The sequence below is a fragment of the Gadus chalcogrammus genome, chromosome 5 (genome assembly GCF_026213295.1).
Source record: "Gadus chalcogrammus isolate NIFS_2021 chromosome 5, NIFS_Gcha_1.0, whole genome shotgun sequence".
NCBI lineage: Eukaryota > Metazoa > Chordata > Actinopteri > Gadiformes > Gadidae > Gadus > Gadus chalcogrammus.
Window position 1 is genome coordinate 9,607,637 of NC_079416.1, and position 19,153 is coordinate 9,626,789.

The 19,153-nt window shown below is 44.6% G+C and overlaps 1 protein-coding gene across 3 annotated transcripts in view; it reads right to left on the bottom strand.

The window, feature by feature from the left end:
* Positions 1–25: 25 nt before the first annotated feature.
* The window catches only part of LOC130382486 (connector enhancer of kinase suppressor of ras 3-like), a 42,008-nt gene continuing 22,880 nt past the window's right edge, over positions 26–19,153 (bottom strand). The window contains exons 8-25 of one of the 3 annotated variants that reach the window (XM_056590281.1): positions 17,924–17,992; positions 17,664–17,810; positions 16,201–16,325; positions 15,420–15,610; positions 15,219–15,305; positions 14,555–14,820; positions 11,927–11,964; positions 10,471–10,513; positions 6,289–6,345; positions 5,696–5,738; positions 4,953–5,116; positions 4,236–4,309; positions 3,875–3,946; positions 3,647–3,711; positions 3,434–3,555; positions 2,888–3,257; positions 1,922–2,112; positions 26–1,215 (exon numbers count right to left, since the gene is read on the bottom strand). In XM_056590281.1, coding sequence (XP_056446256.1) covers positions 976–1,215; positions 1,922–2,112; positions 2,888–3,257; positions 3,434–3,555; positions 3,647–3,711; positions 3,875–3,946; positions 4,236–4,309; positions 4,953–5,116; positions 5,696–5,738; positions 6,289–6,345; positions 10,471–10,513; positions 11,927–11,964; positions 14,555–14,820; positions 15,219–15,305; positions 15,420–15,610; positions 16,201–16,325; positions 17,664–17,810; positions 17,924–17,992 — 2,364 coding nt within the window. In that variant the 3' untranslated portion in view covers positions 26–975. Of the gene's footprint in view, positions 1,216–1,921; positions 2,113–2,887; positions 3,258–3,433; positions 3,556–3,646; positions 3,712–3,874; positions 3,947–4,235; positions 4,310–4,952; positions 5,117–5,695; positions 5,739–6,288; positions 6,346–10,470; positions 10,514–11,926; positions 11,965–12,553; positions 14,150–14,554; positions 14,821–15,218; positions 15,306–15,419; positions 15,611–16,200; positions 16,326–17,663; positions 17,811–17,923; positions 17,993–19,153 lie in introns of those variants that run through there. The other 2 variants (XM_056590282.1, XM_056590283.1) reach the window with 2 other exon arrangements.

Genomic DNA, 19,153 nt, shown 5'->3' on the forward strand with positions numbered 1-19,153 from the left:
AAATGACAGAATTGTCCTCAAATATTCAGTTTGTGTAATTAACACTTTATTTTCCTTGGCAAAGGCAAACACAAAACTAAAACAGAATCAATACATCAGCTATGTACAATACTTACAATTTCTGGTAACAATTACATCCTTCAAAAAACTACAATTTGTAAGTTATAAAAAATAGTTGTGCCTAGTTCAAGTTAAGGTCTATTGTTTACCCTGCAGTAAACCAGTTGCACCTGCATTACAGTTGTAGCTTCTTTATAGCATATATCGTACAACTTAATTAAAACCAACGTGATATGATATGAAGTCACAGAAATATGTGCACACCCAAGACTAAGTCTCTGATACGTATCAGTTTGATTTAATGAATTAATACGGGTTGAACAGGCAAGGCAGCTTGAAATCCTATATTAACAAGCGTTTTTCCTCCTATATATATATATATATATATGTATTTTTGATTTGGTTGATTGAAATTTAAAAACAATGTGAAACAAAGATCTATCAAAATCAAAATAACAAATCCAAACATCATACATTCCTCAACACACAGTGACATTTCATAAGAGGTGAACGGCAGTGTTAGTGCATGGCACCAATATTAAAATATGAAACACTTGACAACTAAAATAATTACAAAAAAAATGCTACCAGGATGAGATTAATAGTTGCATTTTCAATCTACTCTATACCTCCAATTTGAAACACTGGAATTAAGACCATTTCCACTGAATGGTTCATAAAATACACCAACAAGGCAATCAGAAACATGAAGAGCTTATAATACAATAAGTAAATGTAATACTAAAGAGACAAACTTCACATTTTACAAAACAAAACATTACCGTTTAGGTGCAAAGAAAATCTCCAACTTGAAAGGCAGTACTTAGTTTTCGCAATCGTCCGACAATAGTCGGACAGCAACAGTGTTGGGGAGCGTTAATAGACCTCCAGGCACTGAGTATCTTCCTCAGTCCTTTATAAACTAGTCTCTACCAATGGAGCAGCAACTGCTGACGCGGTCTCTGTTGTGGCTGCCTCTGTTGTCGCTTTTTCTATTGTGGGTGCCTCATCCTCTGGCGCCACCTGCTGGTCTTGTTTGAGATTGATCTCTTGGATCAGTTGTGCGTTGGCTTCCTTCCACTCTCGGAACCGGTTTGAGGTAAGCTCGCTATCCGACAGCACCTGGTCCATCACTTGCAGATCCGCCTCTTTAGACTAGTATAGAAGAAAAAAGGCAGAAATAATATGCATTATCAGTTTTCATCTATTTTCTAGTAAAAATGGATGATTGCCCCATCTATGAAAATAGATGAATAGAACATTGCAACATTAATCTGCGGCAATCTCGGAAAGTCTCAAAGAGTTTCCTTGAAATAAATACCAGTTAACTAATTATCCATCCCCGAATGCGGTAACATAATGGTGATGGAGTCTATGACCAATTGATAAAAGCCCTTGCATTTGCTTTATTGTGAATCTTACGAACTGGCTGTCATTGGTGACAATCCTGCCATGCATTAAAATCACAAGCGGGCAGTGCCGCACAGTTAGTGACACGTCTTCCATCACCCATCAGTGGTAGTTCTGCCAGAGAGGGTATGGCCAAGCTACCGCAACAGACTTGCTCTTCAACTCACTTGTGTGTAGCAGTGTACAGCTTTTATTTTTCCATAAGTTCAGCCAAAGAGAACAAAAGGGACATCATCGAGATTGCCACTTTAAGGAACTACGCCCTCTCTATAAGCAATAAACTGAATATCATTCATATAAAAGGAAGTTATTCTGTTAATTTACCCATCCATTAAATAATCTTGTGTCGTCCATGTATCACAAATCTGTCTATAAATTAGTTGTCAAAGATACCAAAAAGTCACGTTAGAAGTTATTATTAATAATTCATATTTTTGATGGGTCTGCCTACCTTTAGTGTGCTGTTGAGAGTTCTGATAAGGTGTAATTTGTCGTTGACGGTGGTGTTCTTGCAGCGCCTGATGAAGGAAGCCCGGAAGTCTTTCTTGGTGGATGGCTTGCGCTCACCGAGGGGCGAGAGGCTGGCCTGCTTCAGGTGGTTGTACAGCGTCTGCATCTCGTCAGAGTTAGCTTCTTGACCACCTGTCCAAATAGAATGGGATCCAAGCATCAGAACTCACACTCTAGGGCTATGCTTCTTCTACAAGAGTTGGTTTTTAAGGGTTTCGAAACATCAAAAGGCTCAGAGGCATGAAACGTTTTTATGTTTCTCATTAGAACCATCAAAAAAATAAAACTTTTATAACTTCATAAATACAGACCGTACATCTATATGGAACACTGGCAAGACACATTTTTGGGGGTGTCCATTGTTCCAATACAAGGTCTGACTCAGGACTAAATTACACAAGTTAACCCAGACTGGCCAGTTATTTATACTTGATGCCACCATAAATGGGGAAATGTTCTTTTCATGTCTTCATAACAGTGTTCCAGTTCCCTTTACTTCGATGTTGGACCACAGATAGTGATCTACAAGTATCAATGTCTATTTTCCGGCACACAACTCGGAAAGGGCTTATTTGAACTAATGATGGACATGCTCAATGACTTACCAAGGCTATATCAGTGACTGTATGTTGTACGCACTTGCACATAAAAATAGTACTTAGCATTGTCTAGCATCTTATCCCATCTGATTTTGTTGTATACTGGGAATGGGTTAACCTAACAAATGTTGATTGCTTGGCACTTGGTTCTATGAACATCCTTACTGTACCGACAGCAATATATTCTTTCTTATTTCTGCTGACAAATGTACTTATTGTAAATTGCTTTAGATAAAAGCGTCTGCTAAATGCCCTAAATGTAAATGTATATCATTTGCAAACAACAAAAAAACGAAAACAAGGTTTACCTTCGTCCCCAGTGCCTGGAATATCCAACAGTGTCTGCCCCTCAGCGGCAGCAGCAACACGTACGTCGCCATGGGAACTGCTCTCTGACAGGTCCCCAGTCGACGCATCCCTTGAGCTGGCCGGCGCCTCGCCTGCCTCTTCCCCCAGCTCCTCCTGCGGGGGCCGATGCGTGTGCACCTGCACCGAGCACACCACCGTGGTCTCCGGGGCGGGCCCGGGGGAAGCCTGGGACACCAGGTCCATCCAGGACTGCCGGTTTTTCACTAAGGAGGAGGCGGAGCTCTGTGAGGTCATCGTACTGACGGGCGAGGACAGCGAACCGTTGGTGTCGCTGGGGAGTGGGGAGGAGTAGGGAGGCGGCAGGGTGTCCTGTCCCAGAGAAAAAACACGGTACACTTAGCATATAAGCGGCTTGCAAATATAAGCTCACATTTTTTTATTATTATTTAATTAACTTCTCCTCTGGAAATCGATGGTAACCAAAGACTAAACCACCACCGGTTGCGGTTGTACAGTGACTGACGTCCAGAAGAATCAACACTGACCTGTCCGCTCGCAGGCATAACGGCTCCATCCACCGAGTCCCGCAGCGTCTGCTCAGAGTAGGGCGGCGGGGGGGCCTCGCTGGTCTCAGCTTCCTCGGGGTCACTGGCTTCGCTGTAGCACTCTGAACACACGCATGTACACCCCGTGTCACAACTCCCAGAACAATTCAAATCAGTGAAAAAGATTACAAGATACGCTTCTGGAGTTCTGACCTGTTGGCGCTGCCTTCTCTGTCGACTCGTACTGGATGGAAGCCAACCCGAGCTTATTCAACCATCTAGGGATGAAACACAATGCATGCAATTCATTCAACAACTCCTACATTCAACATGACAAGGTTTTATAAATCCATTCCTAAGACAACCGGGGACGAACGTGCTAGGCTGCCGAAATGTCTTGTTGACCAAGAATTCACATATCTGCACAGCCGTGTGACTTACATGTTCATGTCTTCGTGGCTTTCAGCAGCAAAGAAGAACATCATGACGTGGGGGTGACAGGCTTTGATGGCACTGCGGAGGGGGAGGCGTCGAGGTATTAACAAAAGCTATCACATATCTTTACCCTGTCAAGTTGGCGACTACTTTGAATGGCAAGGGAGGCAAATGTTGCACGATGTGACAAATTAAAAATTACTGTGAGGGAAGCTGCTCACAGTGAATATTATTTTCTCACACTTACTGTATGACAGATAGTTTTTCCGTATGTGGGCCCAAACACTTCCTGTTTAACCATGTGTCAAAAGGGAGGCCTGTTTCACGATTTAACCTCAGACAGAATCAGCTTGTGTGAACAACTTACTGTTTCTTCTTGCACTCAATTGCCCGGTCAATGATGAAGTCGGTGAGATTAATAAACCCCTCGGCTCTTTCGGCCTGAAAACACACAAAAGATCGAAGGATCCTCTTCATTAATCCACCACGAACAGCCTGTGGCATTTGAGCTGGATGTTCGGCTCCATCAGTCTTAATTCATCGTGCCAGGAGGGTCATGCTTGAATTAGATGCTGACAGGCCATTAGAGAAATCTCCGGTGTCAGTAGAGGCAGAGCTCGTGGAGTATGTGTGACTCATAAATGACTTGACTGTGACCCCCTTGCACCTCACAATGCATCTGCACGGCAAAATGGTGACCCGAATGCACAACGCACGATAAAGGACAGATTGTTTTAACGACTTAAGGTAGCTTTAATTCGATAATTATAAAATATCGATGATCATTATTAGCACTATTGATAGTTATGGCATGGAAAGATAATGAGGCTAGAGGTAAACAAGAAAGGGCAGATTAATAGATTTCTTTACTTAAACTTTGCATAGCGTATAAAGAATGTAATGTTTTTTTGGTGGGAACATAGGTGTAGGGTTACAGTTAATGTCTTATTTTTTGTCTAAGAATAATAGAATTCAATTTATGATATTTAAAGCATTCGCGAAATCAAATTGACAAAATATGTTATAACATGGACAGAATCAGAAATACATTTGATTGGGTTCATACAGTCCTCGGAGTACTCACCAACTGATTGCTGTACCAGTAGAGAGAGGTCTTCTTGAGCACAAACCAGTACTTCTTCCATTTCAGACCCAGAAAGGCATCTTTCTTTCTGTAGAGCCAGCCCTGGTGGTCGGGATGGCCCAGTTCTTTAACTGAGATCCGTCTCCTGCTCATCGTCACATTGCCTGAACACACAAACAACCGACCAAACCATGCATATCAATACGATGGTCCCGTGAACTCATACCGTAGGGAGGGGTTAAATATCGGCTATTGTTAAGCTAATGAAAAGCTAGAACCAGACACGCAGCTCTTAAGGGACATTAGCTATACTTCTGTTTTCAGTAGGCAAAAAATAGATTAGGAAATGCGATACGGAAGAGGAATAGGTGATATGAGATTGCCTAAACCTACACCAAAAAAAAATTGCACAGGAATAGAAAACACTTTTCCACCTACCTATTTTCAGATATGAATCACACAGAGAAACAATAATAATTCCTCTACAGTGTTATCAAAAGTGCATTGTTCAGAGCTTAAATAGACCTGATAACCCGCAGGGAAAACTCTGTATGGTTTAAATGCACCATCCGCGACAAGTCTGCTACATGCCTCAATTTCCCTGTCACTTGACAAACACCCACACAGTACGGACAAATTACAGTTTATAGTGACAGGGTGAGATACAGAGCGAGAGAGTAGGAGAGCGTGAGAGAGCAAGAGCAGGAGATATAGAACAACAAACTGAGAGGTGAGATCCTTACCTCCACGTGAACTCTTCTTCTTGGACTTGGTTCTCAGGGAGACCTTTGAGGACAGCGGGCAGAGAGGGGAGGTTAGGTTGTTTGTAGGGAATCAACCAAGAGAGTGCAGGACAGAATAAGAAGCAGTAGAAGGATCCTTGCAATGTGGCGCGCTTTAGCCGAGATTAATCTTTTTGGAACTTCCTCTTTCTCAACCCGGGTGTCTCATGCACTGTCACACTCACAATTGTCTCAAGGGTAGCTCTCTCTCAAGGCGCATCTCTCTCTCTTTCTCTCTCTCAAGGTGTCTCTCTCTCTCTTCCTCCCTCTCGCTCTTCCTCTTTCTCTCTCTCAAGGCGTCTCTCTCTTTCTCCCTCTCGCTCTTCCTCTTCCTCTTTCTCTCAAGCCATCCGTCTCTATCTCTCTCTTGCTTTCCCTCATTCCTCGCTATCTTTCTTTGCAACACATCACAGATGGTCCGCAGCTGAGAGAATGAAATAGAACATCTCTGCTGGAAAAGTGCTTGAAGATCCCTTCACAGAATGGGGAAATAAAAGGAGTGCAGAGGTAGTTTTATATCAGTGGAACATTGGGAAGAACAGCACTATACTCACAGGGTTGTAGTCATCCGCAGCCATTGAGGAGGGGGCCAGGGATATGGGGAATGCAGCCTATTAAAACATAAGGTGGAGGTGAAAACCAATGCTCATGAAGACATACACCGATGATATTGCAACTCAGTCCCACTGCAGCAGCAACGAGGACGCTTTAGGCTATTGGATCTGAATCATTATTTTAAATAGGGGGATAAAAATGTTTGATAATGGGGGGCATTCATGTAATGATTTAATAATAGTGGGATAAATTTGAGCAACGCCTTCAATTGTAAATGGTATTTATAAATGGAAGCTCCAGGGCAATATTCTCAAAATAAATGAAGATAAAAATCATGAGTCAATAAGCCAAACAGAAGCCAATTATTGAGAAGAGGCCAGCACTTTGATACATGCTGATTAATTCAAACCCATAACTCGTTTCTGTTGATTAGTTAGGAAGAACTACAGTTTTATTTAGATAAAAAGGTAGTTATAAACTCTGTAATTTTCTTTGGTACGAAATTAATGTGGAAGACATGATCATCATCATGACGCTGGCAGCCTAAATGACCATTGCTCATTATTGGCAAACTTCCTCAGAACACTGAGTTCCTCATTCTCCGAATGGAAATTGCCTTATTTAAGTTAGAAAAACCGGCTGAGTTTAGTAATAATAAAAAGTATGTTATACATCCGAATGTCATTATAATTCTAAATAATTTAGAACCAAATTGATGTTTATGTAAGTCACTTTCCACAGAAACATCTGACTGCATTTTGGACTTATTTGTAAATCTAATCTATGATACATTGATTGAAGATAAATAACCTAAAAAAAAAAAAAACAGCCCCACCAGATTCAACCTTCAGGTCGGAACAACCAAAGCCCAGATACCAATCCCACTGAAACGCGGTTCCGCTAAACTCATTGCTTCCTCTGCCTGATGATCACGTGACGTTCATACAGATTTAATCTCCAACTAACCCGAAATCGGGTCTGATGTTATTGATGAAACTACAGAAAAGTCACCCTTACCGTTAACACACCTGGCAGATTAAAGATTCAACTGAAACGAACTATCCAAAGCATGCTGATCGTACGCCTGGCAGAGACGGACACGGACACCATGTGAACGCATAACGTTACACACAGCGCCCCAGCCGCCGCTCTCTGTCTTGCACAACTAATCAAAACGCTCAAACATGCAACTCTGTGTTTCCGGCGGGTAGTTTCATGATCTCCACCACACTCACCACGGAACAAGCTTGACAGACCGGTTGCCTTGGTAATACATCTCCAATGTAGGCCTACAACATGATTGTGGCAATTTTGTAAGTAAGAGTAAAGATAACTTCTAAGATTAAAGATAAATCACTTTGACAAGTATAGCACTTTGGGAACAAACGCTACTTGACTGCATCTTCCTAAGTATTGGTCAGACGGCAAACATTTTACATCGGTAAAATCTGGATACAGAGAAAACAAAATTGTACCTATCAACAAAGTGAACACGTGTCCGACCAATTGAACTCATACCTGCCACCACAACTTCAGCAAATTCAGTTTGGCTTCAACACGTAGCCGAAAATCTAACCAAACTTTGGCAATCATGTTGTCGATGGAAAGCGACGTAATTAAGAGCTCAATGCTTTTCTTTTGGTCGGTGTTTCAGTGAAGGTCTGCGCCTGCGGCACTGGCAAACAAATGTTAGCCAATATTTCCTAAAGTTGGTCGTTTGCCTTAAACGCTTGCGGTAAAAGTCCACAAGGTGTCGCTGTGCTACAATCTAAGAACTGCCGCATTATTTTATTTTAGTCTCGAAAACGTGCGGCTGCACCTACACACCAGCCACCACACTCCATACGTGGCTGTCTCAATAGTCGATGCCATTGCATTTGCTGTTCGGCAGTTTCCAGTTATTCATGCAGGGGGAATAGTGAGGTGTCAACGATAGCCTCCTTATGGCTGTGGCAGTTAATGCTAGGCCACTGCAGAGTCGGCTGTGGTATAGCCATCAATGCTCTTCAGCGCCTCTGTGGTGAGCTGGCGTTGTAGACATAACATTCCCTGTTGTTCCTGCCAAAACACACGAGATGGAATAGGCTTATACTGTTCCGACAGAGGGGCCGGATGTTGTGGTGGCGGGCTATGTCTGTCTGCGCTGGGGCAGTGGTAAACCAACAGACATTCTCAAATCTCCTGCTATATCAGTCTCTCTTTCTCCCTCACTCTTGTTCAATCCCTATCTTCTTCACTCTCCCTTTCCAATACCGATACAAACCTCATTCCTCACCTTATTTAACAAGTTAGACCTACCCTCAGTCACTATGATCCTTAAAAAAATAATCGTGTGACAACAACTCAGTCTCTACCTTGCTTATTTCTATGACACAAGACAAAGAGTGAGAGGGAGAACCATCCTTAGTACTAAAGTGATTCAAGAGTATGTCACACAAGCGTGTATCAGGCACATGGAAAGGGAGGAGGGAAGCTGAGGTAATCTGTCTGAGACTCATGTCAAAAGGCCCACAGAGGATTCATGAGAGTGTGGATTGGTCACACCATTGTAGGGCTCAATCTCCCATCACACTCCATGCTGAGAATTGTCACGGCACTTAGCTAATATCCCCCCCAAGACCTATCTCTAGTGCAGTGTGTGTGTGAGAGAGAGAGAGAGAGAGAGAGAGAGAGAGAGAGAGAGAGAGAGAGAGAGAGAGAGAGAGAGAGAGAGAGAGAGAGAACAGAGTGGTTATTCTTCACTGGGGGTATCTCACACTGGCCCTGAGTGGTGAGGGGCATGAGCGGGGATGGCTGGCTGGGTGGGTGGACTGCAGAGCTAGGGAGGTCATATCAGATCCAAGCGTGTGCAGATCAGCAGGAGGACCAGGACAGGCAGAATGGTCAGCTCCTAGGGTCTACTTGCACCTCTAGAGCCAAACCAGTAGCCCCCTCGACACTGGGGAGTGGGCACTATTGTTCCATTGATTTAAATTGTATTATTATGGAAATCAACGCAGTCTTTACAGAAGTCAAGGTCGATGGCTGGGTATCTCCAAACGAAAACACTAACTGTGGTGTAACATAGTTTTATCTTTTCTTAACTTAAAAGGTGCAGTATGTAGGATTAAGCTGCATCAGTGTAGGTTGCAGAAGTAGAATTTGCAGATATATAACAGGACATTTGCACGCCCAGACACGCACACAAGTGAATGCCATAGAATGTACAGCCTCCCCATAGGCCCTCTCATCCACAGATCCTCCAATGTCTTTTGACAGCTGGGGGTTCTCAGTGTCTTCAACACCACAACAAGTCACCATTAAACTAGCAATAAGGGTCCTCTCGGGGTCCAAACATCTCATTTGTCAGTAATGCACCTATTCTACCGACCCCCGTGGCGTTCCCAGTGTGGTACGCTCCACTGAGGGATTGACACCAACTTATGTTACTGTGGAGCACGAGGGTGTGTGTGTGTGTGTGTGTGTGTGTGTGTGTGTGTGTGTGTGTGTGTGTGTGTGTGTGTGTGTGTGTGTGTGTGTGTGTGTGTGTGTGTGTGTGTGTGTGTGTGTGTGTGTGTGTGTGTGTGTGTGTGTGTGTGTGTGTCCAAAGTTTGCCACGGGGCAATTCCATTCCCACATCTGTAACAGTGAATTGTGCCATGGTAGGGCTGACTGTATTTACTTGGTCAACCTCTTGATAGTAGCTTTTGTTCCCTGTAATGTGTTGTTATAGAATTGGTCCAGATAACAGACATTCCTGATAGACAAAGACAATGTTTGATTAGGATTGGAATGTTTAAATGTGTTTTTAATGCTGTCTTTTGAGGTTTATATGAGCTTTACTGCAGTAAAGTTAATCTGCAATAAAATCAGCTGTGATCGGTAGGGTGTGTCTGTGTGTGCGTGTGCGTGTGCGTGCTTGTGTGTGTGCCTAGACCTACATACATACGTCTGAAAGAACATTCCCGTCAGCATATCTCTGTGTTAAACTTTAATAGATTTGTCAATATGGCTCTTGCTTTTTTGCACCCCCATTGTGCCATGTGAGCTGAGGTCAAGGCTGTCCAAATTCCTCACCTTTTCCCCATCTAGGAAAGCATGCTCATTTGTTCAGAAAACACACTGGACACACATGTGTCAAGCCCTATTTCCAAACACACACACACACACACACACACACACACACACACAATTAGTCTTACCGCTTGAGAAAAGGACCAGGATCGCATGTGTTGTTGACTATATCTGTAATAAGAAAAAGAAACAAGATAAGAATGTTGCCCCAACATCCAGCAGGTCTCAAGTAAGACCTCCTATAGTGATCTTAGCCTGTGGTTAGCATCGAGTTCTGAGTTTATTTACAGTAAACGGGACAGACGTCACTAATCCCTACTGCAGGCCCAGTGGCTTTATCCCGGACCCTCGCTCTTCGGCGCGGTCAAAAGTGGTTGAGATGAAATGTAAAACACATACTTATGACTGCTATAGCTCATCCAAAAACAAACCATTATCTTTCTATTATGCTGGAACACAGCTGGCTTCGATTTAGTCCTAGGAAAATAGACTTCGCAGCTGAAGGTTTGAGGCTTTGACATTTAGCCTGTGTGGTAAGGGCACTGATAATACATTTGGCGACTGGCCACAGTGGACTTGTAGACAACACGCGTCCTTCCCTGAGCTCAAAATACGTCAGACGGCAACACAAGGCCTCACCCTTGTAATTTCTGGGTATGAAATAGTTTCAGGCTCGTCTTTCCTGCCTTTGGAATCCTGACGGAAAAAAAACCTGTTTAAAATATTCTGTCCTCCCCCATCCATAAATCACCCCCACTTTGACTCAGCCTTCTTCATGATGGGTTTGCCAGAGTAAAAGTTGCTGATAGACTGATGGATCTGATGGAATGTCGCTCTGCAACGCCCCTACCCCACACCACACACAGTAGGACACCTTCATTACGTGTGGGCCATAAACAGTAGTTGTTTCACAGCAACTAGAAAGCTATAGCAAGCAAGTGGCAAAGTGACATTACACAAAGGGACAAAACTCTCTGCACGTAGCGACACAGCCTATGGCTCTTTCGACAGCTCCGTCAAATGGGCCATCCACATTCCACCATGCTAAGTTAAGCATCCTATAGTCGCTGTTGCATTATCGGACGTACAGTATAAGCTTGCTACATATTTGGGCATCGGAAATGTGTGTGTGCTAATTGAGTGTGTGACACACCGGCTTCGATGGTGTGTTTGTGCGCATTGCTGAGTATAGACGTGTCGGGGGTTGGTATCACACCTGGCTTAGTCATGAATCACTGGGACCTCTTCAGGGAATCGAGTTATAAGACCAGCCTATGGGGACTATCGGGGTGTGGTTACTGTGTCTTGTTATCTAGCATTGGATTGGTAGCCTCATTTGTTTGAAACGCGGGGGGAAAGGTGAAGGGTACTAGTGATCTGCCTCATTTGAGTCATCTAGATTTTGAGGGGGACGTGGAATTTTCTTAATTGGGGGACTGAATATAAAAGTTTATCAAAGCTGCAAGTGTATTGTCTGTCTCCCATTTGACCTAAAGGTAATGTTCTTATGGTTGATTCGACGGACCATACTTACTCCTTGTGTGTGCATAGTATGTTTATGAGGGATAGGATTCTTGCACTCACCTGTTTAGGAAGTCACTGCTAGATCGCCAGTCAGATCCCTGTGATGTAGAGATTTGTGTAGTTATTTGATTGGATATTGGTAGTTTAAAGTCAAACTTATTTAATTGACTCCATCATCTGATTAAATCAATATGCATATCCAGTATATTATGTGTGTTTTATGCGTTTTAAGTCCAAATCTGCGGATCTATTGACTGGAATATATTTCCCCCTTCTTTAACTCCCCCCAATGATGTGCTTCATATAATTTGGAACAAAACAGAAATAAACATGACAGCCATTGCGAGCGATTTAACAATGCAAGGCAAATCTTTCAGCACATAAAGACGAAGACCTACCCAACCCTCTGCGTTAGTTGCCCGCTAACTTATGTTTGTTATGCAGCTGAAGCATGTTAGTGGTTAGCAGCAAGGGCAAGGACAGCGCAGGTAACAATTAGAAAGACCACAGATCTTCTGCCAGTGCAGATTAGTGAGGGACCCCAGGTGTCCATGCCTTGGCAAGACAGAGAAGAGAGTAAGGAGCTAGGGAGGATGAAGTGGAAGACGAGAGAAGAACGGAGAGGAATGACAGGGTGTGTGAGGGGAGGGGAGGGGGGGGGGGATTAAAGTATCGTTCTTCATAACAACAGGCACATCTTCATTTCCAAAAGGTTTAAACGTGCCTCATGGTTTCATTCACAGGGAAAATATGCCTTCCAAGCAAAACAACATTCATAAAGCAATCCTGAAACAGCCACATAGAATACAGTTATAAAGAGATGCAGATTTCTCCAAAGAGAAATACAATAACATTTTGTTTAAATTACTTTGAGAACTTTCAGGCTTCAACCTTGATTTAGCATCCAGGTAGTTGCATCACCATATAGTTTGAGCAAGCCATCTTCACCACATGCTTTTAAAAACAAAACGCCAGGTTAGGACGACTTCAAAATGTCAAGGCAAGCTGGAGAACCACTCAGATGGACCTTCATGCAGTTGATGCTCAAGACTTATAATTAAGAGAGCGGCACGCACACGCACACGCACACGCACACGCACACACGCATGAATGACGGGAGTTGTATCATAAAATAAAGACAATACAAAAGCAGACTGAAATAAACTGCATATTTTAATGAAATTCTATACAAATCGTACAAAAGGCCAAGGAAATGAATAATCGCTTTTGACCCATATGTTCTAAATCCTTATTTATCTTAAATAATACTGTCATGGAATTCTTGGTGACCCTTATTAGGACCTAATGGAAAAACACCATTCAACTTTGTGTATCCCAAAGACAAAGGGTCTTACAGCTGTTAATCATGTCCACCAGCAGGAGATAAGGGTATTTTAGGTACAACATTACAGAGCAGAACCAAAAACAGTATAGATTGCATAGCTCAAAGAGGAGGAGAAAAATATTCGCTGGTGGCGACAAGAAAGATTGAAAAAAAAAGCTTTTCCTCCATACCAACCAAAGAAGCATTGACCCTTCAACCCAAGTGACAATATTAATCATTGTATCTGTGCATAGATCATACGAGGCAGTAATTGGTAGATGCTATTGCGACTGATGGCCATAAAAGGTATAACAGGGCTTGAACATCGTGATGAAACATCTCTATGACCGCCGCCACTTTGGAAGCATGAGATCATTGGAATGTTGGTTGTAATGTAGGCAGTAATGCTTTTGTGGTCAATGTTTAGCGATTAACCTTGAAATGATTTTACATTATGGGGAAAACATTGTGTTTGAAACTGCCAGTGTTTTTCATGAGACATGGAAAAACAAAAGTTTTGAATAACCTAGGTATTTACAATGATTTAAGATTTCACAGCAGTCAAACTCTTGAGCTGTCGGATTAACGGCAGCACAAAAACCCATGATGCACAAAAACCCATGATGACCCATGGTTTGTACATCCCATGATTCGGATGTACAAACCATGTAAAGGAAAACAAAGGAGAATAAAAAAAAAAGCCAAAAACCAACCACTGCATTTCTTTCTTCATGAATCAGTCTTGAAAACATTAGCGCAAACACAACCAAAAATTTCACACAATCGCAGTATAAACAAGCACGTTTTCTTGTGATCCCGGCGACTAAAGTATATCTAAGAACACCATGCTCCCACAGAGCAACTCAACTCAAACATGTTATTATAACTTAATATGTACAGAAGAAGTCCCGACGGCAGCACGCGCGGAGCCGAGCGTCTCCTAGCCCTGATTATATCCTCTTGAGGTCGGCGGTGGGGGGGTAGGGAGAGGAGGTTTTTATTAGGCGTTGTTAAAGATGGGTAGAAATGGGACGCGTCGCAGCGGCTGCTGCGAACGCAAGTCTTGTTGTGAAGTAGTAGTAGCTGGTGGTAGTAGTAGTAGTAGTAGTAGTTAAAGTACTGACACCAGGGCGGTATGGAGGTAGAAGAGGGGGGTGGGGGGAAGGGGGGGGGATGTTCAGAGTAGTGCGACAGAGAGCCCCCCCAAAAAAAAGAAAAACGGCGGAAAAACTGCCAGACATTTTTTTTTTTGGGATGAACTCAAAAAGGCACTGAGGAAAAATACAAGAACAGGAACAGAAGCCCCGTGGACAAGAAGTGCATCATCAGTGAGTCAATAGTTTAAGCCGCATGATCCAACTGACCAGTAGCGAGCGTTCTGCCGGGATGCGTTTGCTGGGAGGGGCGGGGCCTACCGGGGGCTTCCTCAGGTCCTCCTGGTACGGGATGGTGGCGCTGCTGTGGAGGTCCGAGTTGGAGTGGTAGCGGTGGCCCCCCCGGATGTGGTCCACCCCTCTGGTGAACTGCCGTTCCCCTCCGGGCCTGTAGGGCGGCGTGCACACGGAGGACACCTCCTCGGCGATGGTGGGGATCCTCTCATTGCTCAGGTATCTGTAGAGCAGGTCTTCGCCTGGAGTTGAATAGGGAATGAGGTGCGGTTGGATTGAGACTGTTCGGTTCATACTACCTAGCAGACTGGTTGTTGTTGGTAAACCTTAGGGACGGTAGAATTATAACCGTCTTCTCTGTTTTCTGAGTGTTTTGGAAACATCCCCGCCAACTAAATGGATTCATTGCGAGGCTATGTAGTATAAACAAGACACACACACACACACACACACACACAGACAGACCCACAGACAGACCCACAGACAGAACCCCCTCAGTGGAGCGTACCACTGTGGGAACGCCACAGGGGTCCGTAGGATAGGTGCATTACTGACAAATGGGATGTTTGGCGTGGGCAGGGGTGGGGGGGAGGAGGACCTTTAATGTCCAGTTATATCCAAAAATTCTACTTCTGCATACCTTTTCTTCCTTGTGACCACGACTTGGCGTAGGGGTCGATCAGCCCGAGACAGGTGTCCACCGGCATGGAGAGCGGCCGCTGTTTGTCTGAAACAAACCCAAGAACCTCATGTCAGTGAAACACGGTCAAACTCCTCCCTGCGTGTTCCTGTTCACCAACCACAGATGTCAGATCAACGGGGGGTGCCTCGCGACACGTACTGCGTGCGGGCTTGTGCTCCCGCATCCGGGGCTGGATGACGTTGGCCTCGATGGGGTAGCCCGCCCTCAGCTTGTCGTAGTCCCCCACGGTGAGGCGCCGCCGGCTCTCCTGGTCCAGGTAGGAGTTGGGCGACTCCGAGCCGCCGTGCCTCGTCTTGCTGGTGCTGGAGAGGGAGCCCGTTCGGCCCTCCCTGCGACGCCGAGAGAGAGAACACAAGGCCAGCCATTCAGTCGCTGTGACGCCGCACAGTGCGTCATACGGTGCGTCATACGGTGTGTGTCATAAAGTGGAATCACGTCGTGTTCTTCTGGCCCATTGTGTTCCAGTAGTGTGACCCTGATAATGGCGACGCCTGGTACTTTAGGCCTACAGATGTAAAGGGGGTGCAGCTGCAGCTTGTGGCCATTGATGTAGTGGGCTGAAGGCTAACCGAGGATAGTGTGGGTGAGGGGGTGGGGTGTGGTATGGGGTAGAGACGGGGAACGAGTGATTCGTCACCACGTTGGGGTGAGAGGCAGAGTCTGTTAGTTTCAAGATCTAGGTTTTAGGACGGGGGCAACGGTGAGCCAAGGTTTATTCCCTTATTGCAGACGTTGTTTCACGGCCCAATGAATCCCGGATGAACATTCAGAAGGATTGAAATACTAATTAATAAGAATTTACTTTAAATGACAAGACTACTTTGTATAATTCGTACTTCATTCAGTTAATGTCTCCAATGACCGACACAGCAAGGGGTGCTTGCCCGGTGAAAGACAGCATGGGGGGGGGGGGGCTTACCGTGGGGTATAGGGGACGATCGGAGGCGGGGGAAGGTACAAATCCAAAATGGCAGGCTTCTCCTTCTTTGTTGATCCGTTGGCGGAGCCGTAGGGTGACTGGGCTTTCACCAGGGAGGAATGGTTCTGGAAAGATCCACACAGCCAGTCATCAGTCTTCCATTCAAGTTGTAGTTCAATAGGTTTACAGACACATTTGTATAGCTGTTTTTTCTCCAAGAAAGCAAGTCAACATGAGGTATGCCCTCCAATTAATTGTTTGAATGCAAACCTTGAAACTCAGTTGAAGGCTTGGCAAATTATCAATCCTTTGTTTCAAAACCTTCAAAACAGCAACACTATATGCTAGCTACGCCAACATTTCTTGAGGACACAAACATTGGGCACAAACCCGCCTGCACCTCACTTAATAGTGTCGGTCTCCCTAAGCACCATTGCTTACTAGACGGCTTCCTAAGCAACAAAGTGGTGTTGTTCATTCACAAACCTCAGTGTGGTGGACAGGGGCTACTCTGTTCAGCCTCCCAGATCCCTGAAACATCACCTACACACTCTGATGGCCAGCCCAGATATGGGTCCCAGCAACGTGCTCGAACAAGGAGCCGGAAGACAAAGTGGTGAGGGGGGGCCTCTCTGTGATGCTCCAGATATCTACTGTGTTATGATGTCATCAGAGACGGTACCACAGCATGACGTGTGCTTTTCTTTTTTTCTAGGGTAAGTCTAGGGTTACAAGGGGCCCATTGTCCCCCACTGTGGAACCAGCCCGATAGTGAAAACCAGATGCCAGGGTCGCAGCTAAGAGCTGGGCCCGAGTTTTATTTGTCCAGCTGAGGGAGCGAAATACAGTTGTTAACGTTCCATAATTGAATGAAACACCCATCATTTGTCGGGGCCTGTTACGACGTTTATCTGAGCTTTGAACCGACATCCTACAGGGAATTGTTTGTGACCTTTTCCCCCGATGAGGGCGGACCCAGACATTTCCCCTGGTCCTTTGTCCGGGATAAAAGGCTTGATGACCTAACCACTATTGATTTGTTTCTAACACATTACCCTCGTTATTCTCTGATGACCGCATGCACCGTGCCCTCGAACCTCCAGCCCCAGCTCTGCTACACACTCCCTTCCCTTAAAATAGACGCTTTCAACTCCACCGGCTGCCCGGGCAGAGGAACCCGTCTCCAAAACGGAACAACATCATCTGACTTTGGCTTTGTTTTGGGTCTGCTGCCTCCCGTGCAGCACGTTCCTAATCACATCTTCACACTCCGCCACTCTCAGGGCTGGCGGTCGGGTACTTGTCTGCACTTGTTGTTTTTGGAGCCGACTCCCTCAAAACAAAGATAATTGGTTCAGAGAAATAGACAATGACAGACGGGCCGGCTCTGAACTTCAAAGAGGAAGGCTTAGGGAGAGATGGGCTGTGTGTGTGTGTGTGTGTGTGTCTAACGATGTGCTTACCTGTGGCACCGGGGGCTTCCAGCGCATGTTCTTGAGCGGGGCCGGGGAGAAGCCCGTAGTGCCCGATGGTCGCTTCTTAAGGAGCAGGACCACGCCCTTAGGGTCCTCCCTGAGCTTGATCACCAGGTTCTTTAGCTGCCAGCCCACCTGTTCCACAAACACACAGACAAACACTCAGTGTGTGTTTCTACGGCTCTCTGTATGAAACGTTGAGTCGGTGATGAGAAGAGGATAGTGGGTTGGTGAGGAGAAGGTCGTACCACGGTCTGCTGGTTGACCTGGATCACCTCGTCTCCAGCGTGGATCTTCCGGGTCAGGTCAGCGGGGGACTGGAAAAACAAATAATGCAACTTTCACTCACTATTCATTTCAAGAATAAAACAACTGATAAAATGACGATAGAATCCTAACTTCACTACGTCACAACTTGTATCACAGTCCTCTATCACAACATCATATGGAATCTAATGATTCAGTGTGTGTGTCGATAATCTATTTAGTTTGGTGCTAAATCTATTGGCCTGTGAACATTTGATTCAAATTGAACACTACACTACACTTTGATTATACAGAAAAATAGCCAAGAAGAAGAACTGAATACAAGGCAGATGTCTTGTTCGACCCTCAGATAATCGTGTTTGCATTTGTTCAAATGAGTTTGTGCGAACGACGGACAGTAATGTCGATAGAATTATCAATCTACATTCACATCTGATAGTGATTTGATCAACACCGTTTATACCCAGATTATTGTACATTGAAATAAGTACAACTCAACCGACAACAAAACAAAGCACAGGACATAAACACAGGACATACTTCTGTATGAATCACCCAATCCGCACAAAGGAAAAAAAACAACGAGTGAAAATCAGGTAGATTTAGTTTCCAGTCCAACAGATGTCAGCCATGATTAACCAGTCATTATGGATGACGAGGCAGAGCCTGCATCACAATTAAACACGAGAGGAGGCGTGTGACCGTGACCGAGGCAGTGACGTGGGTGCACATTAGTCACCGGCACGCCACCACAGGCCGAGACAGGACCCTTCAGGGCCACTGTCTCATCTCTTATTTTAATCATTTGATTAAGTTAAATTATGGAATGATCATAAAAATGAAACTGCAGCGCTCCATGCAAGGCTATAAACAGGTTTGGAGGCAATGTTTAGTTACACAACTATAAAGTGTGTATTAACAAACCTTATTTTCATTCCGATTCATAATTAACAATTACTTGGGTGACCGTGAACAAAGGAAAGGCACAAGCCTGGGCTGAGGGCTGCACCTTTGGAGTTATTGTTGAATAACGTGTCTGACATGTTCTACATGTATTTCTTATTTTCCTTTTGAACTAATTGATTTAATTCAAGCACACGCAGACCTTGTTGGTATTGTTGGAACAGCACTATGATCCGTGACAAATGGACTCACTAACGATGCATCTGTATCCACCATCGCTTCCCCAGAGGACCTTACATAAATGGATC